Source organism: Pagrus major, chromosome 20 (assembly GCF_040436345.1).
Source record: "Pagrus major chromosome 20, Pma_NU_1.0".
NCBI lineage: Eukaryota > Metazoa > Chordata > Actinopteri > Spariformes > Sparidae > Pagrus > Pagrus major.
Window position 1 is genome coordinate 13,201,260 of NC_133234.1, and position 26,830 is coordinate 13,228,089.

The 26,830-nt window shown below is 41.6% G+C and overlaps 1 protein-coding gene across 1 annotated transcript in view; it reads right to left on the reverse strand.

Annotated features, from left to right (window-relative positions):
• The window catches only part of ankfn1b (ankyrin repeat and fibronectin type III domain containing 1b), a 115,018-nt gene extending 90,760 nt beyond the window's left edge, over window positions 1-24,258 (reverse strand). Inside the window, exons 1-3 of the mRNA XM_073490194.1 lie at window positions 24,140-24,258; window positions 13,820-14,001; window positions 9,189-9,421 (exon numbers count right to left, since the gene is read on the reverse strand). Of these exons, the coding sequence (XP_073346295.1) occupies window positions 9,189-9,421; window positions 13,820-14,001; window positions 24,140-24,258 (534 nt within the window). The remainder of the gene's footprint in view (window positions 1-9,188; window positions 9,422-13,819; window positions 14,002-24,139) is intronic.
• Window positions 24,259-26,830: the final 2,572 nt, after the last annotated feature.

A 26,830-nucleotide genomic window follows, 5' to 3' on the forward strand; every position in this document is an offset into this window, starting at 1 on the left:
TGTAATTCCACTGCCCCAAATATGTCCTGTGGTCTGATTTCTTCTCTGAAACAGTCAACGTGGAGAGTAGAAGTAGAGGGAAAGGAGAGGAGATTATTATACATCATCATTAGTGAACTACTGACTCCACAGTAATCCTCTGCAAGAGCTCCCATGTCAGTAAAAACCAAACCCGAGCCCCTTACTGCAGGGAGAAAAGATGCAGAGTGGAGAAAGAAGAGGGGAGAGAGAGTGATAGGGAGCAAGAAAGGGAGACAGATCAGGAGAGGAAAAATTCTGAATCTACATAGTTAATGAACACCATTTCACTGGTAACCATCGGCAACCAAAGTGGCTGCAGAAAACATTCCCATGCCATTCTTGGTCTGTTTTGGGTGAGCGTGTGTATGTGTGTGTGTGTGTGTGTATGTGTGTGTGTGTGTGCGTGCGCGCGCACGTGTGTCAAAGAGAGGTCTCGCCAAACAAGAACATTCAAATGAGTGGTATTTTTCTCCCTGTTTTGTACGTGAAATAACCGGACTGCGGTTCTCCTCTCTGGCCAAACTCACAGCCATTAAAGCCGAGCTGCACAGAGCTGCAGGCTTTCAGAAACACAGCGAGACAGAACAGAGAGGATGGAAAATAGTGGACTGCAAAGAGAGGGAGAGGATGGCTGACAAACGGTGATGGATTATGTGCGATGATGTGAGTTGTGTGTATGGGTATTCGAGTGTGTAACAAAAAAGCCAACCGTAACCAAGCTAACCATAAATGCACCTTTCCCAGCCAGACCATTAGAGTCGTGCATTTTTCTGAACCTAACTCCAAGTTTGAACTACAACAACTTTCACCACTGCCTTTGGTGCCCTAAATTAACTTTAGCCACTGATGTAGTTGATGAAAAATGATGTGTTGAAATCAGTTTACATCAAGAGACACTCCGCAAAATCCTATTTGAGTGTGGTCGTCTTTGTTTGTTTATTCACATTAATCACTTTTACAGCATTACTCATACATTTCATCCATCTTACGTCTATATTACTGAGGAGGGCCACAGAAAAAGATGGACAAAAGCTTATGAGCCAGACTCAAAGCTGTGACTTCATTACTTTATGGGTAAAGTAGCCTGCTGAGCCACCAGTTCACAGCCCTGATTGTCAAACCCGGTGTTCAGCATAGGAATGCTGAGCAAACAAAAACACCACTGTTTTATTTTCACAAAGTAGCCAAAGGTCTGGCGTCTCTCTCCTGTTTTTTTTCGCCTGCTGCTGTGCATTCCAATAAAAGTCTCCATAGATAATGAATGTTAGTAGGCCGTCCGCAGCCAAACCTTGGCTCCGATGGCGGTTATGACTGTCCACTGTGGTGTCTGTGTGTTAGTCATCTCAGGATGAATGAGTCACCAGGGAGAAACCTCAAGCACCACCCAGGTAACAGTTCAGCCACACACACACATTCTCACACACAGCAGTGAGATGAGCGAGGTGAGGGATTGTGAGGGTGGACTCCTATTGTGTGGCATTATGCTGCCACCATGTGGCCAGTAGAAGATGGAACAGAGCTGGCTGAACAGAGGCGTGCAGCTGCAGTGAACACAGCTGAGAATATTATCCAGGGGTTTAGAATTAAATAACAACAACAAAAGTGAGTGACAGATCTATGTGCAAAACATATAATACAGACCCAGGTGACAGAGTGTAGGCTGGACTGCAACTGGTAAATGAGCTGCTACACTGAAATGAGTGTGCAAATTATCATTAAAGCACCTACATGCCCTCTCTACACCCTGACAGGAGCCCTCACTGATTTTGGCTGATTAGACCACTTAACTGGACTACGTGGGCGTGTACGCCTGCTGATTTTCCTGTCTTACAATTAGTGCAACTTCTACAACCACCATCCAAAAAAGTTGCAATCATTAGCAAACAAACTTTTTTACTTTGGCTTTCTGAAGTGTACCCAAGCCGTCGAATGTTCATTTTTGCATCACAATTTTCTTTTTCACTGGAAAAATATATTAAAACCACCATGATGTGACATTTGTTGGGGTCGGTACTAAACAATCAAAACAAAACATCTTTTAAAAAATGTGCTTGTTGATAAAGATTTTGTGTAGTGTAGTGTAGTGTAGTGTAGTGTAGTGTAATGGCTATTTGCATGACAGCTGGATGATACAGGCCATTATATTATCTCAAACACAAAAGCACTCCAGGAAAGCACTGGACGTAACGGATATTATACAAGAGACAAAGGTGGAGTTTAAGAGGAAGTGTTCAGATAGAAAAGTGCCAAAGGGGCTGCATTTTCTGCCAGGCTCTTACTTTTTCACTTTATCAGTACAGACAGAGCACACTGTTTTCAATCCTCCATGCAGTCTTTACAACTGGTTGGTTTTTCATAATGGCAAATTGGGATTTTAGTTAAGCTTATTTACGTGTTATACAAATTCTTTGATACAGAGGATAAGAGTGAGCTAAATGTTAATGAGAAAAATCCAAAGTAAAGCAGAGCTCGTGTTGACCTTGAAAAGCTGAGTCTAGATGTAAGAGGGTACTAACACTGCTCCTGTATATATGAGCAAATTTCCTGTTTTACAAGGGAACACGTGCAACTAATTCAGTGGCAGTTATACTGTACTGTAGTCTCCAGCACACCAATATCACAAATTAAATCTTTTCAAAGTGGGCATATCCATCTAAGCGGTGATCAAATTAGCACTGTGTCAAGCCAGCAGGGATATATAGACACTCAGTCCAGTGAAACTTTTCCAAAGTACTTTGGCACTTGTACTACGGAGTCAGTTGAGTTCATCAGGCTAATTAGGAGTGATTAGCCAAGCGACCACAGGACTATTTAAAGCCAAATCGGATGTCTTTCCTCTCCTCATTATCTTTATGGAGAATGAGAAAGATGCTGTAATTACAGACAGAGAGTTACTAAATGGGGCAGACTTGGAAAAATGAGAATGAAAGAGCAGGGGTAGACATAAATAAAGACAGTGAGGATAATATCACAGGTAGGAAAACAGCTTCAAGTAGTTCCCATCACTATGCTTTCCCATGACTACATGGGGCCACATCAACAGGCTAATTACCCTCATATTTACCATGCTAATGCTGCTAAGGCCTTGAGGCATCCTGTTGTGACTGAGGCCATTGGAAGGCATGTCGAGAGAGTAGTGGAGCTCTCAAACTTTATCATCTGTCATTGCTGGACTTTTAGTGTGTACTTTATGGTATCTGAGAGGTGGCTACTGTACAAAAACAATGATAACGCTTGACAGCACCCCACCCACCCCGGACCCTTAGCTGAGATTATACCAGCATGTTGCTAGCAACAACCACTTCACCTTTTAATGACTGTAATCAGAGAATTAGGTGGCTGTGCACACAGAGGCCCTCCACTACACCACCCTGCTGTTATCCAACACCAACACTAATACACACTACTCTCTATAAGGATATTTATCAGAGTTGAGTGTCGATGTTATCATTACAATTTTAAGGGGTAGAAGTTCACAATTAAAAATCTTGCACTCATATTGTAGAAAGCATCTATTCTCCTTATAGAAGTATCTTTATGTGCAGTGCTTCAAGGTCACTCAATGAGCTGTAATATACATAATTAATGCATGACAGAAAAAAAAGCAGTTGAAGGGTGGCATACATAACATCTACACTTAAGAATAAGCTCTTCACCTTTTGTTCAAGCACAAGCTTAAAGCTTCTGCACAGAGCTTCCTGTAATGTGAAAGGTTTTCACATACAGTCAATTCATAAAAACCCCAGTCTGCAAGTTCATTCAGCTCTGTGCCACTTTCAACTCATATACGGTCGGTACCATCTTGGTCTATAACTAACACTAACACAACATGATTGGCTGATATTTTTCCCTGTCCGGTTGCTATAAAGCAGACGAACTGATGTTTGGGAAAAGGGACAGAATATATGTCAAACAAAGGCCATCTCTGGCATTAAGGTCTAAATAGCTTTAATTCTATATAATTAACTTCAATTTCTTATCCCTTTGATTCACTCAGGTTAGCTGCATCTTCATTTTCTAACCTCATCTCAGCATTGAAACAAACAATAATGATGAATGCTTCATGCACCTATTTTGTCAGACTCCATCTTTTGAGATATTCCATCGCAGTTTCTTCGCTTTAAGCATAAGAAAACCATCCAATGCGATTCACTTTTCACCATGAGGTTTAAATGCCATCTGAGGATATATCAGATGGTGGCTTAGCCGATGAAAACAAACCACAAGCCTTGTGATTCATCACAAAAACAACATTGCATCCAAAAACAGATGGGAAACAAACAACTTAACTGCTGTCAAACATAGACACCATTTCAAACGGCAAAGATCCTTCACAAAGACACAGTATTTCATTCTGTATTCTTGGATTTCAGAATAATTGAAGATATTTTGTGAACAGATGGCCAGGCTTGGTAGAGACCACTTTTTTTAATATAAACCAATTGCTTAACAGAAGCCTGAGTGCTGTTGATGGAAATCCTTGAATAGGTCCCCGCTGTCCCTACCTCAAGTGAATACTTTCCGTCAGAGAGGCAAATGTGCTGATTTAAAAACAGATCATGTGGTGAGATAGTCCTCAGAACTCACAGTACGGAGACACTTCCAAGCTCTCCATTAAAACCTCGCCAATGCCATTTCAATAACTGATCTCTGTATTTACGTAACATTTCTCTGGCTATCTTTCATGTGTGTGATGTGTGCGTTTATGAATGATAATGTGTGAGTACACTCTGTGCCTGTGTTCAGACAGCATTAATGATTCCAAAGAGAGACAGAGCTGAACCACAGGGAACAGAGACATATCTCTTAAACCCATCCGGACGACCAAGAGCCTTTTGATCAAAGCAACGTGCTGAATATCATTTGCCTCGTTGGACAAACTGAGCACCACTGAGTTTCCTGCCAGTACAGTATAAAGAGGCCTGCATGTGTGTGAGTACATATATATGTACATGATCTGTTTGATATTTGTATCGCAGTGTGTCCTGCGGGTTTCCAGTTAATCAGAAAATTGTTACAAACAACTACTGGTTTATGAATAAATGGAAGGAAAATTGACTCCCCTTGTTTGGTTTAATAGAGGAACGTTATGAGTCATCTTGTAAACAGAGACTGTGTCAGACAGGAGTGCTGCAAAATAGCAGGAACAAAACATTATGCAGCTACATCCATTCAATCAACAGCGATGATACGCTCTGTACTTTGATTGTGTGGTTACTCGTGCACACTCACACATTAATACAGTAATAAAACTCACACACACACAAACACACTTTTGAGAGAGGTAAACAGATTTTCACTTAGTCACTGACACTTAGGAAGTCATTTAAAATAAATCCAACATGACGAACTGCATGATGTCAAGAGATTACATTATGATTGACGAAAACTTTTGAATGTATTTAGACGGTGAGATTTGTGACTGTGGTAGGTGGAGAATTATACTGTTTGTCTCTAGCAACAGACTAGACTTTTCTTTTTCTTTTTTTTTAGAAAAATGGATACTTCCTTCATGTGTTATTTATCATTATCTCAAGATGCTTACAGGCGCATAACGTTGACGTCACATCGGCGCCCAGATGTCAAACAAATACTTCGGAGCAGATAAAAAACTCATCTCTGCTGCGTTTTGGTTTCTCTTATCCCCGTAGATTTATCTATGCTTCTCTCCTCTGCTGACACACTCGGAGAGACTTCATGGTGCATTCAGGTGCACGTCTTAAACTCTGAAATCCACATCGCTTTGTACGTCAAAAGGATATGTGCGCTGTCAGCGACATCATGGATGTCATAAAAAATGTAAATGACAGCTGTCAGGGCATAGAAGTCGTTACAATAGCATAGCCATCAGTGCTCAAGACTGAAGTGACATACACACAGATGGGTAGACACAACCATTAGCCAATCCTATATTTTGGCTATATGAACAGGCTAATTCTCATGTTTCCAGATACAGCAGTTCCCTGCAAATGCTATCAATGTTTTAGAGCAAGTTCATGTTTTTAGCTATCCTAGCTATGCACTTAAGCCCCCACTGTTAGTGCTTTGCTTTAACACAGGCAAGCTGAGCACAGGCAAGTTCAAGTATAAAGCCGCTGTCAGCTTGGTAAAGATTAAAGAAGCACTTGTAAAGACACAGGCAGCTTCTTTCCTGCAGAATACACAGGGCAATGATTGCTATTTTAACCTAAAAGGAAAACAGCTTTATTGTGCTGCATGCTCCAGAACTAGAAAGGTTTGACCTTGAGCACAGAAGATACGCAGCCCTCTGAATGTGATACTTAAGAGGGAAACTTGCTGGAGAAGAGATGATACAGTTACGGTAGATAATTAACTTTCACAGTAATGCACAGTTTGGCAGCCGTACAAACACAAGGTAAATTCTCCCTTCCTCTTCTCTCCTTTTAGTTTTCTACACGTATAATCCCATACAAACTTTCTGCCCTTTCTTTACCAAGATTATAGTCTCTTTTCCTTTTCCACAGTGATCAAACATCTAAACTCACAAACTGGGACATGTTGGTACAGCCTCTAAACATTACCTGGTCTCAGCAATGCAATAAATTTAAATTGAATTTTCTGTCTTACAGCCGATGTAAATTTAACACACACTGGCACACAGTTCTTCTCAACTCAGCAAGTGCTGCTGCATCACTGCTTTGACACTAAGCCACTGTTGCTCTGCTGTGTCACTGTCAGCCTGCAGAGTAACACGCCTCCGTGCCCAAACGTTGCAGCACAGCCCGCTGATTGTGCGAGCCAGCGGGCTGAGCTGAGTTGTTTTTGTCACTGTAATTTTCATGAGCGTATAAGTGATGAGCAACAATGAGCCGCTCTAAATGTATTCTCCTTGCGTCCTTAAAAACAACAATGCCAACACTGCTGCTCTCGTGCAGAGAGGAGACAAAGAATGGAGACCGACAGAGAGAAGACAGGCAGCATAAATGAATTGTCTGGAAGACACGAAAAAACAATCCCTGCAGAGGGAAAAAAAACATCCCTTTGTTTTTCTCCCAAGTTAAAGAATGACACGTGTCCCTTATGGGAGGGTAGATTGAAAGAAATACACGTAAGGAAACACGCCTGTCTTATTACATCTGGCTGGACAAACTGCAGTCCCCATGGAGCTGAATAAAAGCGTTCACCAAATGTGAGAGTGTAAACCGTTGGATATGATGCTAAATTTTGATATTGATAAATGTATAATTTTATATATATTTTTAATTTGCATAATTACCTCATTAATATGGTTAATAGTAAAACTTGCATGCAATTTATGCAAACAAAGCCCTAGTTTCCATTTTATTATTTGTTTTGGTTGTGTATTGTGTGGATTGTGTGGATTTATTATATTTATGTTTTATTTATTTTGAATAATTAATATTTCTTCACGTTCCAATTACAATGTGTGAATATTCTTATAAATTCAAACTTTATTGCTCTTTGAAAGGGTATACTTGCATTATTATGCTATTATGTTATCATTGTCACAAAATTGAATGAAATGCTCTTAAAATGACGATAAAAATATATTATCGAACAAAAGCAGTTATTGTGATAGGCCTACTTCTAATATAATGTCTCTACAGTGCAAGAAAAAACTGTGTGACATCTCACCCTAAAACACATGCGGCAGGTCATCAGATCCATTGCTGTCCCCATTACACCAGAAGACTGTTCTGGTCAAGATGATGAACTGTGATAAAAGTCTGTATGATGAGCTTCTTTCAGGTCTTGTCAGTTCAGTGATGGATCTCCAGTTCTGACTTCGGTCTTTGATCATACCCACAAAGTGCTCCAATTTTACCCAAAGAGGTCTGGTTGAAGGGCCCGTGATGAAAAATCAAGTCCTTTCGGGCGCTGACGTGTGAATTCCATTTAATCCAGACGATTCTTTCCACTACTGAACATGAGATCTCAAAAATGATTCCCTCATCAGAGCAATGTATCTTCTATCCATCCACATCCAGCACTATACTATAGAGAGAAACCTTTCCCACCAGACTGTCCCCCTACCTACAGTATGCTGGTGTCCCATTGCACCTGTGACACCGGAGAATCAATTACAAAGCTCAGGCTGGTAATGAGGTTTCCAGTTACCTGATCCAGTGACCAAGGGACAATATAGAGGTCTTCAATCTTTAATGCATATTCACCAGGCCTGCTGTCCATGTGTGGCATCACAGCCCCCCAAAACTGTATTCTCCTTTAAGGTCAGTGTGTTTCTTCAGTCATGAAAACAAAGAGGTTGTTTAATTAAGTCGATGAAGATCTTTCTCTTCTGCTTAAAATTTCTTCCCAAAAACTACAAAGTGCGTCTTTAAAAGATAGATTTCTATCTAGTCACTAGTAAGACAACTATTCTTGCGCAATTAGATAAAATGTAGAGATCTAGGTGAGGGCACAACAGTTGTAGAGGCTGGAAACAAGCCGGTAGCTTTGCATAACTTGATTGACAATAATTTAATTGCTCAAACTTTATAGTTGGAGTGATAATAGTCATGTGTAATTACATCCTTTTTTTCAGTGATATTAATTATATTAATTTGATGTAGCGTGTCTTTCCTGGTGTTCTCTCCAAGACTCTCCCTCGCCTCGACTAACTGGACTGGACTAACAGCAGCACACTAGCCATGCTTTGTTTACGAGTGTTTGTGTTGTTTCGATATCGTCCATGTACCATGGACTGCCTCCGTTTCATGTTAATGAGAGGTGTGAGAGCAGACTTTGCAAATAAATTAAAATATACTGGATTTTTGTGTGATGTTATTCTTTGTCTGACAACTATCCCTTAAAGGACTCTCCCTCAGGATGAAGATGAGACTTATTGGGGAGCAAGCGGGCCAGACAAGGCCAAACCAAGTTGTCAAAAGAATATTAAAGATAAAGGGAAGTAAAAGAGATTGTGAGTAAAAATAACATACATGTGAAGTACAAGAACAAAGACAAAGAGAGTCATGCTGTCTTCATTTGAGAGCTACTGTGAATGTCTGCATGATGGGATCACACTTCAAGCCACAGCCGAGGGTGATATTGTGCAATTCTGTGGTAACAGTGAACATGCAGTTCTACCAAACTGTTTCAGAAAAGAAAAGTGTCTTAGGAGCCAAATCCATTCATCATCTTTGTTAAAAAAAAAAAAAAAGGAAACGAGGGATCAAACTTACAAACTTTCTCTTCAGCTTGCCCTTGCTGCTGCGGGTTGGCTTTCCCTCCACTGCAGTTCCAGAGCCGTAGTCGGAGCCCATGTCCAGGTGGTCGTCTGCGGAGACGCTCTTGCGCAGGTAGGCCGCTCGCGCTCGGAAGTGGGAAAAGGGCGACTGGGAGCGAGGGCGGGACTCGATGCAGCCGCCAGGCTCATCTTCGCCCTCCATGTCATCCTCCAAACGCCACAGCTCCCCTGGAGGAGGAGAGTAGATGGGAGCAACAAAAAGGACAAATGATTAGATTGGTAGGGTACAATCAGGAGGAGAACTGTGAAGGAAAGAGAAGATTAGGGCACTGAAGGAGATGTATGACAGTGAGACAGACCAATAATGAATGTTTGTTTTAATAATACAATTACTGCAAACTCACTCCATAAATTGTCAACTGTCATCCACCGGAGGTGTTTATAAAATATTTCCTGAATGTAACCAAGCTTCCTTTTAAGGGGAAATATTTTATAGCCAAACATTATTCTCCGCCTGTCTCCTTAACAACTTGATTACGATTCCATACGCTCAATAAAAATGATGGCTCATGTAAAATACAGAGGAAGGAACAAATTTGCAGCGACAAGGGTGTTTTTCTCCTGTTCTGACGGCTGAGCTTCCACAGTCGCACAGCAGAGATGAATGTGTGCTGTCAGAATGGCACTAATCACAGCCGACTTCCATCACTCTGCATCTGATGTTCGTCAGACGTCCTTAGACCATTAATACTGATTCATGCTCACATAGAATTCAAATACATAGCCATTATATGGGTTGATTTAAGCCATTACACGTTACATCCCAGGACTACTGAGTAGTGATTAGCACTTTATTACATGAGTACTCAGTGCTCATGGGTCAGAATACAGCCGTCTTCAAGGCTTTGATTTTACCTTTACGTCTGTGAAGTTTTATGACTGCATCAAAATGAATGTGGGCCAGGTGTGAGGGGGCCACCACCCTAATTTTGGCCCCCTTGCTCGCAACAGGCCCATTTTTTATCTCTGCCTTTATTTTGATCTCTATATAAAGTTTCGTGGCTGCATCTTCCCCAGTTGTGATGCTATCATACTGACAAGAATATGTCCATAGACAGACAGACAGACAGACAGACAGACAGACAGACAGACATATAGACACCTGGCAGTGTTTATACTTAAGTACCCAAAACTGCTTCTATGTTAGTTTAAAGGTGTCTCCAGAACCACATTTTACCATGATGACACACACACAGACTCACAAGGTGAAAACGTTACCAGCCAACGGCGTCAACAAATTACAAAAAAATTGTATTCGGTATTAAAATATCTGTCAATCAATTTGAGACAGATATCAGGCTTGTCTTTCTCTAAAATAGGATCATAGATTGTAGTTAACATAGACAACTAGAATGGCACTCAGTAACGTGCCAAGGCCCAACAGTCCCCTTTAATTCAATGAAGCATAATCCAATATCAAACTTGATAGCCCTGCATCACTCTTAATTTGAAACCATCCATAACTGCTAAAGAATTTAAGGTCGCCCTATCTCGCAATGTCAAAGAAAGTGATATTAAAAAAAATCCTTGATCCATCCCTTCATCCTGATCCGTGACAAAACTTCATGGGGTCTATTCTGGGCCTAGACCCATCATCCTTCCAAGCAGGTTTTTGTGTAATCCTGCTGACAAACCAACAGAAAACAAAGGGACATGGGTGAAAACATAACTAATGTTAACTAGTTCTGGTCTACTTAGTTTCAGACAGTGTCGAGCACTGGAGTTTCTGAAGTTACTGTTCAGTTTTGTCTGACTTGTGTACTTCAAGATGCATTTATATTGAGCCTTAGAGCTGCCTTGTAATGACATACTTAATTAAACAACTCCAACAGCAGGTCCTTTTGCAGTGGCTGCTTTTCTCTGTGATTTTCAGAGTGTGAAATATTACAGTATCAGTTCCACTGTCTGAACAGCAGACTGAAGGCATCTGGTTTTCAAAGCTGAGCCAAATTATACTGCAACAAAATGACTGGGGAGCAACTCCCGATGTGAGCTTTGAGACACACTTGTCACTATTAAAGCATGTTACTTAAATCTGTGAATGAGGCATACCTGACCTGGGTTATTAAACAACTAGAATTAAGAAAAGAAGTTGTCTCAGCACTTCTGGAGAGAGATAAAGAGAGTGAGAGAGTAGACAGAGAGAGGCAGCATCATGGTCGGTGACAGCGGTTGCTAAGCAACAAGGGGCCACGTGAGACCGTAGTCTCTCTCAATTTGATATTTGCAACAGCAGCAGGGCGAGTGAAAACAGACAAACAGACCCAGAGAGGTAAAGTCGGGACACAAAATGGAAGCACTTGGGATCAATAAACCAATCGCAGATGATGTCATGAAGTCCTGGATCATTAGAAGTAGTAACAGTAAAGATCTATCAGATAAGAGCAGTGAGGGCTGGGGTTTGGTTGGGTTTAGTGAGGACATCACAATCTCAGGAGGGAGAGGGAAAAAGACCAGCAAAGAGAGTGCTTTTGTTCTTCTTACTGTTTCCTTTCTCTAGCTTTTATTCATTAACCTGAACCACTGCAAGCTGTTTCGATGATGACTGTTGAGGAAGGAAGGGACCCAATTAAGTGCTTAATATTAATTGAATCTAAACAAAGGGCTAATTTGCACTCATATTTTTGGCAGTTGCGCTTCAGGGGCAAAAAACTGTTTCCAAACAGGCGTTTTAAGCTAAATTAATCCCCACTTGGTGTTCTTAAATGGAAGATTTAACGTTTATTTATGGTCTAAATTCAGTTTAGGGTTGCACAGTGGCTCTGGGGTAACCATAAATAGAAGGTTCTGAGTGGTGTTTTATTACATCGTAAAAACCTGTTTGGGTTTTTTCGAAGTCGGCACCTCCTGTGTTGCTGCCTGTCAATCCAGTGGGACTTTGGTTTACTTCAAGTGAAGAACTTATTTTAATAAGTTCCTTTTCTCTGATGTTTGCCGTTTCTTTTCTGTCTTTGTAGAGTTGCACATTTTTTCTTTCTCAAAAGCTACACGGAGGACAGAGTGTGGTTTTCGGGGGGCTGTCTGTGTGTCTCCTGTGCAAGCTTCTCTTGTATTAAACATCACAAATAAGGATGATAATAATAACACAGCATTTTCCCTTATCCCACTTGAAATGTGACAATTCCCATTCATCTGGCGGCAACGGGAGCTCTGATCAAGCCGAGTTGAGAGACGTCAATCAGCCGTGACAGACCACTGTTGACTTTGAGTGACTTGTCAGTGCATGTGAATGAGGAGAAGGGCGTGTAAGGATGTTTATCCTAAGCCGTGTCATGCTCTGACTCTACAGCTGATGGATGCTGGCTTGCTGAGGGTTGCAGAGTCTGTCCGTGTCTGTCTCGGATGTGGTGTTAAAGAGTTGGAGAGAAGATTACTTTACAAATGACCCACTTTGGAGAATTGCGAGGGCTGCGAGAAGCAGACTCTGATGTTTAATTATCCGCTGAGAAATTATGAATGTATTAAAACATAGTGTATGTAGGTCACTTTTTAAACTGCTTAAAAGCAAGCCCAAGGTTTCACATCCTTAGGAAATGTTCAGATGAATATTTGACAAATTCTTGACCCTATTTTGTCTGTTTTTATTAACAAAATAATGTGTGTTCATTCATGAATTCAATCTAACTGTATTTATGGTGATAATTCTCAAACTACCTTGTTTTTCTCACATTGGGGACTCGAGAGGTTTAATAGAAAAGCTCCTTTTTGATTTGCATAGATCAAAGTGTTACACCAAGGCCTACTGTAGGGTTTCCTTTCACATAAAATCTTCCTCACATATAAATGGTTTCATCCTTTAAAGAAACACCTCACCCGTCCACGAGATGAAAGCTATCTCTGTCGGCAGGTTACAGTTTCAGGATTCAAGGATTCACCATGACAGTTTCCCTTCTCAGGTGAGGGAACGGTGTTTGCTTTATAGCTAAGTGCTACATGCTCTCCATTAGGTGAGGCAAATATCAAAGGAGGAAAGCATTTGTGGAATTATGAAAGGAAAAGGAAACAGGACACATTTGACACATCTTACAAGACTTAAAGATTTCTAGCCTGACACTCTTCTCCAATCAGTAGTTCAAGAGGCACGCACACTATGAATTAAAAGGTCAAAAAAACAGCTGATTGTCGACCAGAAACAAAGTACAACAAACAGTGCTGCTCGGGGCAATTTAAATCCGGCCAGTTAGGACTATTCCAACCATGAAGATATGAGTGACTATTATTAAATGAATACTGAATAATCTGCTGCTAAAGTTTTGTTTCCTACAACAAAAGTCAGAAAGCAACAGTCACTTCAGGATGAAAAGAAATGCTTCACCATCATTGTTTACCAAAGTGCATTTGGGGAGAATTTACTCAGGCTTTGTCAAAATCGGATTAGTGATTTGCCAGAGATATTATGTGAACAAATGAACAAATAAACAAACAAAGGAGATGAAAGAATCACACAGATGCAGTCGATTCAGCAAAGTTGCCTGCTGCTGGTTCGGTAAACACACATTCCCTGAGCACTGAGAACTAAACAAATCCTGTAGCTGCTTAAGCGGTCGGCCTCGTTTTTATCTTTACCTGCAGGTGGCAGCGTGCAGGCCTTCGGGTGGTTGGTAGCATCTGGCGGGTTCTTCCTGCGAGGAGGACTCCCACCGATGAGATCAGAGTGGTGGACCCTGGAGACTGTGGGAGACTGAGGGATGCTGGGGAGAGTACGGGATTTAGCCAGTAGGGGTCTCTGCAGCTTCCTTTCCAGCGACCTGGTTGGACAGCATAGATAGGTCAATTTCCACTGTTAAATGCATCAAACGAAAGCATGCAATTGGTTGCACAATGGCCAATTTTGGATACAGTATTTTTTGCATAAGCATGAGGAGCGAAGACTTTTAAAGGTCCCATATTATGCTCATTTCAGATTTAATTTTTCTTTTATTTTGGGTGTCTACTAGAAATGTTACATGCTTTAATATTCAAAAACACATTATTTATCTCATACTGTTCACTGCTGCAGCACCTCTATTCACCCTCTGCCTAAATGCAAAATTCTAATTTGTGTCTCTTTAAGACCCCCCTCCTGAAAAGCCCAGTCTGTTCTGATTGGTCAGCTCTCACAGACCTGAGCAGGGACCAACAATGGCTGTGCTGGGGACCTGGCTGAGGGCAGTTAGTGAATAGTTATGACATCACAACCTTACAGATGCCCTGATGGCTCGTTTCATGTTACAGTTTCGGAATTTTGGGCTGTGTAGAAAAGAAAATTTGGAGCCATCTGATTGTCTATAGGATCATTGGTTCTTGATTTAAAAATGTAACAACAAATATTTTTAAATACATGTATTTATGGATTTCTACTACACTTATTTCAAACTAAACATTTGTGAGTGCATCAGAAATACATTTTGTGAACCTTACTTATACTATAAATATATTTGTGTGGATTGAAAAAATACTTGTACTTTATACATAAATGTATATATAAATCCTATAATACATCTATGCATCATTCTGTGTGCATTGATTGAGACTGCTCTGACTCTATACACACTTGGACACACACTGCTACACACACAAACAGCTTACTGTTAATAAGCAACAAGAGAGCAGCTGTCCTGATCAATAGTGAAATTACTTCCACCTCAGCATAATCAAGCTAAAGGCCATTTAGAACACAACCAATTTAAATTGTTTCTTTTTTCACAGCAGTTGATAACACATACTCTCCAGTGGGACACAAATCAATAGCCACAATCACAAGATCAGTTTAATAGAAAATTGTTGACAAGCCACAACACACTCAAATAGTCTGCATATAACAATGATGAGACGTGACATTCATGTTTAAATAGCTATCTTAGTCTTTTTGGTGGCTTTAATGTATTTGACAGACTTTTACTGTCAAAGCAGAAGAAAATATATTGTTCAAGCCTTTCAGGCAAGTAGCTGACAGAAAAGACAATTTCTAGATTTACAGGATTACATTACATTTCAACAGATGTGATTAATATTACATAATCCCCCTCCAACGCTGGCTCTGATCAGCCTGATGTGATCAAATTCAGTGAAACATGGCCAACATTCCACAGAAGTGGAAGATGTCTGACCTCCAGACTCTTGCGTGACAAGTTTGGGTACAAAGCACATGATCCCTGGCTGAAATCTGTCTCGGAAATGCATGTTTTCAGTGAGTTGGGTTTAAGCCTGCAATTTATTCTGGAAAATAAATGTAGTGGGCTGATATTAGGAAATGTAATAGTCTCATTCTAATTTTGACAAAAGCATCACTGGCAGATCAGGACACTGCATTGAAGTTAATCTACTGACAGAGGCTGAATTTTTCACTTTCTCTCTTTATGTGCTGCAGCTTTTGTTCTGTCACACACCACATACTCCTGTGTGCTTCATCACCCTTTGTCACCTCAACACCAATCTTTGTTTTTCAAAACCAAACATGTTTTGCTTCAGTTCTAAAGGAATAGTTAAGCATTTTGGGAAATATGCTCACTGACTTTTTTGGCCCAGGGACAGATGAGAGGGTATACACCTCATATATTTACTCATTTAAGTATATAGCTGGAGCGAGGAGATAATAAGCTTAGCACAAAGACTGGAAACAGAGGTAAAGAGCACATCATGTGAGTTTGATCTTTACAAAAAACGAAATGTAAAAGCAACAAGTTGTTGTTTTACGGCAAATAATGTGCTGCACTATTTCTTTGGTGCCAGTTTATGTGTCCTGGAAGATTTCAATGTCCTGGACAAATGGGAGGTTATCAGTAAAGGTCAACTGCAAAAAAAGCTGCTATTTTGTCACAAAAAGTGCTTACCAGTAGATAGAGCTGGGTTTCCTATACATTCATTAATTCGGGTGGCGGGCACATATTGATTTTCTATTTTTGGAGCTGCGCTCTCTCTCTCTCTGTCTCTCTCTGTCTCTCTCTCTCTCTCTCTGTCTCTCTCTCAGTGTAATTGCCAACTCTTTTTAACATTTCTTACTTTTATTTTTTTATAAATCTGAGAGAACAACCCCATTCCTGATCGATTGACTATTGGAAAAATCTCCCCTCGCTGCACACATCCTGTACCTGTACCTGCTCTGCAGAGAAACAGAGACAGAAAGAAAGACGGTATCAGCACAGGATATCACACCCCTCCTGTAAACACAATGATTGTGATGCAACCTCTCCTGCTTAACGTAGCCCTACTTATGCAAATGTTTTGCATAAGTAGAGGTGGAAAAAGAACTAAAGGGAAAGGCAAGGTGAGCAGATTTAAGTAGTTTGGGAGTAAACACAAAGTAAGGTGGAGGATCAAGTAGAATTAAAATGCAGGAATAAGAAATAACCATCTCAGCCGAGAACGGAAAATCTTTAGAACGGAAGCTTCAAATACACGCTTAATATTGAGCTGAAAAACAATTCACTGAGACTGTCGATACCATACATCAACAACCCAAAGTGTTGGTATTTGACGACCTGGGAACGAGACTCTACAGTCAGCTATCTTTCTCCAGAGTAGCTTAATGAACCTTTATTACATTTCCATGATGATTTTTTGAAGTTGTTTAATGCTGCTGGACTGCGGATTTCTTTGTGAGGGACTCGGGTCGTTATCAAGTGCCTCATCTCGGTGCCTTTCGAGACAGTAGCGGAAGTTAGTTCAGAAATCCGCTAAAAGCATGAGATCATATCTAATCCATTAAATGCTCGACTTTACAATAAAAGATTATTAATCATTTATGATTTTAATGGGAGAATCATTCAGTTGTATATGCAGCAGTTAGTGTTGGTCAGCATATTTAAACTGTTGAGTGAAACTCTAAATGTGTTTGAATGAAGTGAAATACTTCAGCACTCTTTCAACTCCCCTGGATGTCTGGCTCAGGATGTATTTTCTGGCTTCAGGCTATTTATCACCAGGGAGCTATCAGGTAAACCGACAGCCAGTTCGAAGTCAGCACATCCGCAGGCTTGAGAAGTAAAGCACTGACATACAGTATGCCTGCTGTCAGCTAGTAAACCACTCCCCTGATAGATGAGGTGGGTGTTGCAGTTGTGAATATTTGACCTGGGATCAGTCAATCCCTGAATGAGATTCAAAGCTGAGACATGGAGGACTCGGGCCGGGTCTGATGATGAATAATGCCTTTGTATAGCTGAGGAGAACTTGATAGTATACATGCAGGGATACTGTAGCACACACATATAAACACTTTGACAGTAATACAAACAGGCAGGTCTCTCACTCCTCAGCAATCCATACTGACTTGCACGACAAAGCATTCGCCTGAAGCCAACAAACAAGGATACACACACAGTTGGCATGAGATGAAAAAACTCAGGGTCCATCAGCAAACACATGCGTGCACACACACATGCACAGACTCAGTTGGTGGCCTCCCACCAGCACATCATGATGATAACACACTGGGCTGAACAGTCGGCCCAGGCCACTCTGACAATTTGGGCCTCACTCACCCCACAAACCTGTTGCTTAGCGACTCTGTATGAGAGGAGAGGAGAGGAGAGGAGAGGAGAGGAGAGGAGAGGAGAGGAGAGGAGAGGAGAAGAGAGGAGAGGAGAGGAGAGGAGAGGAGAGGAGAGGAGAGGAGAGGAGAGGAGAGGAGAGGAGAGGAGAGGAGGACTAATTTCTTCTTCTCAGCAGCAATCTGCATTTGCACAAAGACAATGTCTTGCCCCGAGTTGTAAGCATCAAGTATACGACATGTGTTCCGTTGCCAAATTTATTATCTCTGTCGCTGCAGTCAGGGGAGACAACTCACTTTCTTTGTTAGAGTCTGTGTCTGCAAAACCATTACTTGTGAGACAATAAAAAGCGATTTGTCTAAAAAATAAGAATGACAGACAATGGGGTACTGCGGAGTGGGAAGAGGGGAGACATAGACGAAGAATTATAGAGTGATGGTGCGATGGTGACGTGTGAAAATAGGACTTCCCTACATCTTGTTCGGTACTTGATTGCCAATAAAGAGAGCTGAGAACACTTTGCAGAAACCTTCTCTTCTCTTTCTCACTGCTGGCTACAACACTCTTTGCTCCCACTTCCACCAGAAGAGGTTTCAGCACAGCAATTTGTATTAGTGACCTATTTTAATGCTAAAAGTAGCACATGCAACTCCTTCACTGTGAAACTGCTGAAGTATTTTCCCAACACTGACGCTAAAACCTCTTCTGAACAATCGAGTAGAGCAGTGCATGGTGAGTTTACACCCTCAACCTTCAGTCAAGCTGCTCTACGGGTTGCCACATCATCATTACGGCTGGTCAACACGGTGACCTGTTTCTAGAAGCTGAATGAATGCTGTATGATGGTGAATGGTGCTGGTACTGAATGCAACTGTAGTGAGAGCTATCCATGGTGCTGAATCGACTAGCAACACACACACACACACACACATACATGCACATCCTCATGAAACTGTCTGGATTTAACACAGCCTGAAACAATCCAGACTAATGAGTACTATATATCTTTTTTATCTTTTTCTAAATCCACTCTTAAACATTCACCTACTGCTGCATCAGCAATAATGAATGATCCATTCATTAATGTAATGCTCTTCTGAAGCCAGCACATGGTTACTCATTCATAAGCCAACCTTGCTGTTTGGTACTGAGCCATTCATTAAAATTCTTATTCAGTATCATCGTATTCACACTGTGTTTGAATGTGTGTTTTGAGGGTGAGGTGTTTTATTTCGTCTTTTTTTGCTTCTGTGCTCATCTCCTTTATTTATTGTTTTGCCTTCCTTCAGTTAGTTTCTAGCCACTTCCTTGCATTTCATTTTTATACATCTTATTCATTATTATTTTTCCCACACTCTACCCTTCTTCTTCACTAAGATGGATATTCAAATAGATCAAGAAACAAACTGACCCACGCCTTCAGGGAAGACACTTCTCTGGAGGAGAAACAGGACTGACCCCATGAGGCAAAAGGCGATGGGCGGATTAACCTCTGTCTTTATCTTTCAGTGATTCACTAGACGTTGGTCGAGGAGTCACCAGACCGAATAGATTGAATGAAGCAGCTTTGAGCCGCTTAAGTGACAGGTGGGAGCAAAGGTCAGCCGATGTGGGTTTGTAGATTTATCCCTCTACATCACAGAGTGATGGACACTAACCTTTTCATTACATTACTGATTTGTCATCACTCATCATTCATTATGTGCCGACCCGACTTGTCACCATTCATTACAGCTGTATCCTGCAGAGGGCAGAGTTAGTGCCTAGCCTGTGTAAAAAACTGAAATTGAAATATATCTCTTGCAGGTTAATTGGCATGTAATCTAACTAAAAAGCAAGGAATCTCTGTCTGTCTGTATTTCTGTCTTACTGCCCTTTGCATATTTTGAGAACTGTTCATCCAATCTACTTAACACTTTGGAGGTTTATGCTGAGAACCCAGCGCACTGTCAAATTTGGTACAATTTGGACACACGACATGTTAAATTTCAATAAGTTGTGTTAAAAAACAATGAACGCAACTCTGTGCAGCAGCAGATGTGTGGCTTCAGCATTCGGCAACCACATATGGACAAACTCCACAGATTTTATTTATTGTAACAGAGGGAACAAAGTACCATCTCAAGTGATCTCATGGGGATTCAGACGTAAACAAAATGGAGATTAGCGTGGTTGCTGTAGTAACACATTGCAATGACAAAAAAATAAAAGCAGTAGGTTAAATGACTCTAGATGAGTGGTAAGACATGGTCGAAATAGGTTTTCTATTCTTCAGTGAGAACTTGAGATGAGATTTTAAGTTTCAGTCAACAGTAGTGTGCTAGCATCATTAGCCTCAAGGGCGAGGATGTAGGGTTGCCGTGGTGAATTTTTCCACTGACTAATAAGTTTGTGACAACATCGGTAATCTCCAGTATATCTGCTTTTTATAAGAAAAGATGCTCATTATCTACAGAGTGCTGTGTTAATTTACTGCTAATGCAAACCGGACGTTGATGCGTGTGGTCCTGCTCAGAAAGAACTGATGTAATCATTCAGATTTAAAAGTGTAAATATCAAACATGTTTGATATTATCAGAGCAACCCCTGTGAGCAGTTCTGGAGGTTTAAGCCTGGATCTATAAACCTCGAACATTAACAGATAATCTATGCTGAACATCGGTCCCCCAATGATGCACACACTCAATACAACTATGTCATGATGGGTGTATGGCTCAGTACCCAAGGAAGCACAGTGTCAGGTGTTATTTTGTTTGACTGAGCTTTTCTCAAATGCTGCAAGCAGCAAAACCACAGACCAACCTCTCAGCCCCTTTTGAACAGCATGATTTTGAACGGGCACTGCACTAGTCTATAATAATAATGTCCCTTCACAGCAAAACTGAAAGACCCAAAAACCCAAAAGGACGTGAATTGGAGAAAAAATTAGGGTTGTACCGATCCGATCACGTGACTCGGAAATCGGGGCCGATCACGCCACTGAAGACTCGATCGGGACTCGGACGTTACGACCCGATCAGAGATCGGTTTTATATATATTTATTTAGTCATTATTTGTATTAGATTGTTGATATATGGGCTATTGGTGATTCAAAATAAAAAAAATAAAATGAGTATTTACTACCACCGTTTACGACATGCGCATGCGCAGAAGACCAGCACGCCAGTTTGTTTTGAAGCGGAGTGGCGAGTTGTGGCGCACCATGTCTGCTGTGTGGAAGTATTTTAAAGTGAGTGACGAGAACGATGCAGTTGCAAACTGTCAGATATGTAAATTCGGGATATCGAGGGGTGGTAAAATATAATAAAAAATAAGGGACACCTTGGATAGTTTTCTTCGATCTTTTTAATTTTTTAAATGTATTATAAGAGTATCGGATCGGGACTCGGTATCGGCAGATACTCAAAAATCAAAGGACTCGGACTCGTATCGGGGGCAAAAAACCCTGATCGGAGCATCCCTAGAAAAAATAAGCACAGCTGAGCTGCTGAAAACAGTTATGGAAAAATAGCCAACAGGACAACTAAGTTGACATATAATTTAGCATTTCAGTTGGAATTGACTCTTGGAGATGACTGTGAAGGTTAATATGGGCTCAAGCTTTGATTAAAATGTTAGAGATATCTCAATGATATCTGGCAGGAGTGGAAGTTTGACAGCTTTAAGGACAATGGGGGCGTGAATACTGCATTGTGTGAGCTCCTGGCGAATCTAAATTTAGAGCCAAGGTCATTAATTAGTCTCAGCAGAAGGTGGCAGGTGACACACTTTCTAGACAATACTGAATGTTGGAAAGAGGTGATTTCTGAGGCCATGAACCTGGCCATTAATTCACTCATGCTCTTTCTCTGAACTTTAGACATACATGCATATATGCACTGCAGTAAATCATAAAGCTCTCTTTTCTGCACTTTTCTTTCCACTCTCTGAGACAGAGAAGCCCGAGCTAAGCTGTCCCGTTCCAGATCTACAAACAGACTTGTCTCAACTCTGATACCCAAACCCCTGTGGCCCCTTCTTGTAGTACAGAGAGAACAGGCTTGTGAAGAAAAAAAAGAGGCGACAGAGAGGCAAAGAAAGGGTGAAGTCAGAGAGAAAAGACGGGAGGAGATGGAGGGGCGTAGGAAGAAGGTGGCTTGTGAGAGAGAGACAGTGAGTGGGAGAGACGGAGACAAAGACACTGTGGGGATGAGAGAGATGCTAGATTTGTGATGGCAGGGACTTTGAGAGCTTTTTTGGTACCACATGTCCGCCCACGCTAACACTTGTGCTAGGAGTGAATGATATGAGATTTGATGGACATTATTTCAAAGTCGAGGGTAATGGCAGTGGGGGGAGTTTAATACACTAGTATACTGGATTTTACTTTGATCCTGGTTATAGAATTTAAGATCAGCTCACAGGCAATTTAATGGAATGATTGTTAAAGCTGAGGAGGTTTGGGAAGGTTCATTTTTAAGAAGGACGGGGAAGCAAAGAGAGAAACCAGGGTTTCAATGTTAACGTTTGTTCACTTGCCCAGTTCGGCAAGTGAATCAGAAATCTGCTTGCCCCTATACAAACTGTTTATTAACAACTGTTATTCCTCATGTTTAATCTCATCCGCCTTGCTCTCAAACCTGAGGCAGACTGCTCACATTCTCACTCAACTTCTGTGTCCAGTGTAACTGGTATGCTTGTGCTTCAGCTCATAAACATTTTTACCCGCCACCATTTTCTTGCCAGTGACTGATCAGTACTGTGCATTGTTCTGATTAACTGCAGAAAAACTATGTTTATTATCTTTTACCCCTTGCCTGGTCAGGATTCTGGGGAATAAACACATCGGATTGTGCTCTGATCCGGAGCCATTTAACGATAGGAGGACAGCTCAGAGATGACTTTTTTAACTTTGTGGATTAAAAAGTGGATTTATCTTCACTCCTGTTTTTCACCCCGACTGCAGCAGCGATTGTCGGAGGTGACCTCCATTGTCGGGTGTTTATGTACTGTAATGTTGACTGCCGACTGGAGCTGGAGGAGAAATTTACTGTACTTCTTGAACCTAATGTTACAGAGGAGCCAGGGAAAAGAAGAGAGAGAACCACCTAGAGTCTCTAGGGAGTGCTGAGTTAAGTGACTGTTATTAATTTAAACACACACACACATGCCCTTGGTGCATGCCGTTAGTTATTAAAGTAAAGTAATCTGGCTGTTTCATACGGTCAAACTGACTTCGCTGGTGGTGAACACAACATTAAACAAGCACCACTGCTGATGGAAGTATCTGACATGACTCACACACAAATGCTCACCGACGAGGTAATATTTTAGGTTGACTCACATTCCATTTAGTCTCATTTGCTTTTCTCAACAGCTTGTATGAGACTCAAAATGAACTGGGTATAAAAACTGTTGCAGTGAAAGCAAAAAATACCAGCAAAACCTTTACAATCAGATATCATCTCATTCAGAAGTGACTGTGATTGAGAAACGTAGGCTCAGGACCAGAGAAGATGAAACATGTTGTCACACACACTTCAGAAGTAATTTCAAATGTTACTCCGGTAATAGAGTTGACTAAGGACTCGCAGCACAAAGATTGCTGCTTCAAATCCCCAGATTGTCTGACAAATACTGAGTGAAAAACCTGAAGGATAAACCTTTTCCCCTCTTCAACACCTGCTGCTCAATCTGCCCTTAAGCAAGGCACTTACAGACACTCCTACATGATCTGCTTCTTGATAATCAAGAGTAGTGAGTTTAGGTTGTCACTGGGAAGCACCTAGTGTGAATGTGTGGGACAGTATGATATATGTGAGACAGGATGTTGCTGAGAAAGACAGTGTGCACGAGGTTTGCCCAGAAAAGCTCTCTCCCCCTCTTTCTGGCTCTCCTTCTCCTCTATAAGCAGAAAATCGACTTGATCCTCTCCATTTCTATCTATAGGAAAGCCACTGTATTCAACGATGCATCAGTGGGAAGAATCCATAGTAGCGCCATGCCTGACAACACACATCGACCACACCTCCACAATTATGTAACACAATGCTTGCATACACATGCATACAGGCACATGCTTCTAACATGCACACACACACACACTCATTTGTACAAACACCTGTATGCCTGGCACACAAGAATACACTGACAGAATGAGAAATCAACTTATTCAAGACTGACTCTGATTGAAGAGACCAATTCTATATTTCATCAAATATATTTAAAGGATGAACATTATTAAATCATCCAGATAGAGTGTGTGATGAACAATGAGCAATGTCACCATAATCCTATCAAGACACAGCATGTAAACACATTTACAAAGAGAAACACACATAGGGACATGATGACAAATGCATAGTGTGCCATGCACCCATGTAGCCTGGCATACCTGTGCACACACACACACACAAACACAAACACACAGGTTACCTGGCCTCTGCCACAGTGCAGCAGTAACTGCCACTGCGCTGCGAGCTCCTTCCCACTCGCAGCTCCTCTTGAGACTTACGCCGATTAAAGTAGTCTGTGAGTTTCCCAAAACTCGCCATCTTTCCTCTCTGCTCACCTCCACCTCCCTCTCTCCTCTTGCCTCCTTTTTTCCTTTGATCCGTTAATAAAAAGAAGAGATGTTTCTGGTTCTGTTCTGCAAAGCTCCTCGGCACACGAGTGTCTGCCTTCTACCTGGATTCAGTGGCTCGGCGTCAGCCGCAGGTCCGAGCCTCCCCACCCTCCCTCATCCCTCTGGTGCACGGCACTTAATGTGCGGGAGAACGAGCCGAGCCCCGCTCTGCCTTTTTCTCTGCCTCTCTCCCCGTTCGATTGGTCGCCACTGCCACAGAAAAGGCACACGCACACTGACTCTTTCAAAATAGTAAGGTTTGTAACTGCCTACAAATCGACACAGTGGGGAGGAGTGCCCCCTCAGTGGAGAGCAAACAGGAAGGAGAGAGGGGATGAGAGAGAGAGGTGGCGGCTGCGCGGCAGTCCTCGTCTGTGCTGGAGAAAAGCAGAGCTGGTGGGAGAATATGAGCTGCTATGATGCTTGTATCTGAGCCCACCCCCCTCGTTCTCTCTCTATGTCTCCCTCTGTTTGTTCAGCGTGTATTGTCTGTGTTGCGCCCTCTCTCTCTCTCTCTCTTATGCATGAATTCTTTCACACGGCCGTTCGACTCTCGGTGAGCACACACACGCACACACACACACACACACACACACACACACACACACACACACAAGCTTCGATCAAAGCTGGAGAGCAGGTGGAAACAGTTGAGCTCTGTGTGTGCATCACTCTCTCTCCGTCACACACACATTCAACCTGAAGTGCACCTGCTCCTCGAACCTTACCTTCCCCTTCTTGTTTGTCTGCATGTTTGTTTGTTTGTGTGTGTGAGTGTGTGTGAGTGTGTGTGTGTGTCTGTGTGTGTACATGTTGCGTACAAGGACAGCTCTCTCTTTAACTCTAATTTCATCAATAATGAAAAACAAGCAGGTTTGGAGGTTTGGCCGGCTGACGGCCCCGTGAAGGAAATCAAAGAGGATGATGACAGGATGGAGGCAGCGAGGGAACAAGGAAAGGACAGGAGGGAAGGAGAGAAAGGACGTATAGAGGGAGGGCTCTCTGTGAAGAGCTCATTAGTGAGTGTGCGTGTGTGTGTGTGTGTGTGTGTGTGTGTGTGTGTGTGTGTGTGTGTGTGTGTGTGTGTGTGTGTGTTTGCATGGCTCCCTCCCACACATCCAGACACCATACATACAGGCATTCCTCTGTCTATTCACTGTCTCCTTCTTGCTGGGTTTTTTTAGAAATACGTGACCGTGTCTTCATCTTCTCTCTCTCCCCTCCTGCTCTCACTGTCAAAAATCTCTCTGCTGCACCCTCCATTCACCTCTCCATCCCCTCCAGCTGCCTGCGTCTCCTTCCTTTATAACCATCTCCCTCCACATGCCTCCCTTTTCTACCCGCTCTCACTCGCTTTTCTCTCAAGAAAAAGCAAAGGCCTAACTTCCCACTGCAGTTTTCATTGTTCCTTTAACATTTTTATAATCATTGACAATAAAATACAGCTCTGATCAAAGTATCCAGGCTCAGCGGCACGATGTGCTATATTCATTTGAAGACTAATCTTGGACACAGCTGGGCTTCTACAGGAATGATCATGTGCAATTACTGGTCAGCTCACATCCATTTTAGCAACCTCACAAGGAGTAGATCGGGATCAGTAAAGCCAGGTTTATTCAGATCAGCAGCAATCTTAGAAGAAATACACTGCATTTCTTTCTTATCTTGAGAATCCATCTTTCCAAGCTTCAAGTTATATACCTGTGGCTGAGCCACAGTGGTTTGCACCAATCAGCATCCTTTAAAGAACTACGGGTGTGGTTTAGCTGTGATTGTTGGAAAACAACAATGGCGGCTACTAAAGATGTTAGCGTGTTAGCATCTAGCTAGCATATCAGAACTTGAAAGTATTTATTTGTTGAAAGAGGAGCAAAGAACGGCACAGTAAAATTTCCCATTTGAGAAGCAACAAATGTTTGGCATATCTCCTTGAAAAATGATCAATTTAAATAGCTCCTAATTAATTTTCTGTCATTAGACTAATTGATTAACCACCATTAATGAGTGGCAGGAAACGAGAATTTTAAGGGTGTGGGAAGTTGCTGATAATTACAGTTAACCTCAAGTGAAATGGGGGAAACACTGTTAAAACTAAAGTGGACAAAATTAAGTCAGAAATAGCTCCTCTTGAACTTTCAGAAGAGGATAAGAGAAGGACATTTTGACATGGCTCATTGGGAAAATACAGCCCTCAAATTGCTGCAATTTGTCTCTGATACTGACAGAGCTTGCAAAGTGTGCAAAGCAGACCACTTTATGTGATGGGCAGCTTAAGTGCAGACAGTTTCAAACAAGAAATTGCCCCAAAACACACCTCATCCAAAACAGAGGGAACGGGTTTAGAGATTTCACCAAAACACAGGAGATTCGTGAGAAAAGACACAGTAGTGCTAGGTAAGGTAATAAACAATTTACTGATAATTTAATTAATCTATTAATCGATTGCTTAGTCAAAACATTCCAGTTTTGTTAAACGTTGCATTAAAATCAAAGGAGTCTGA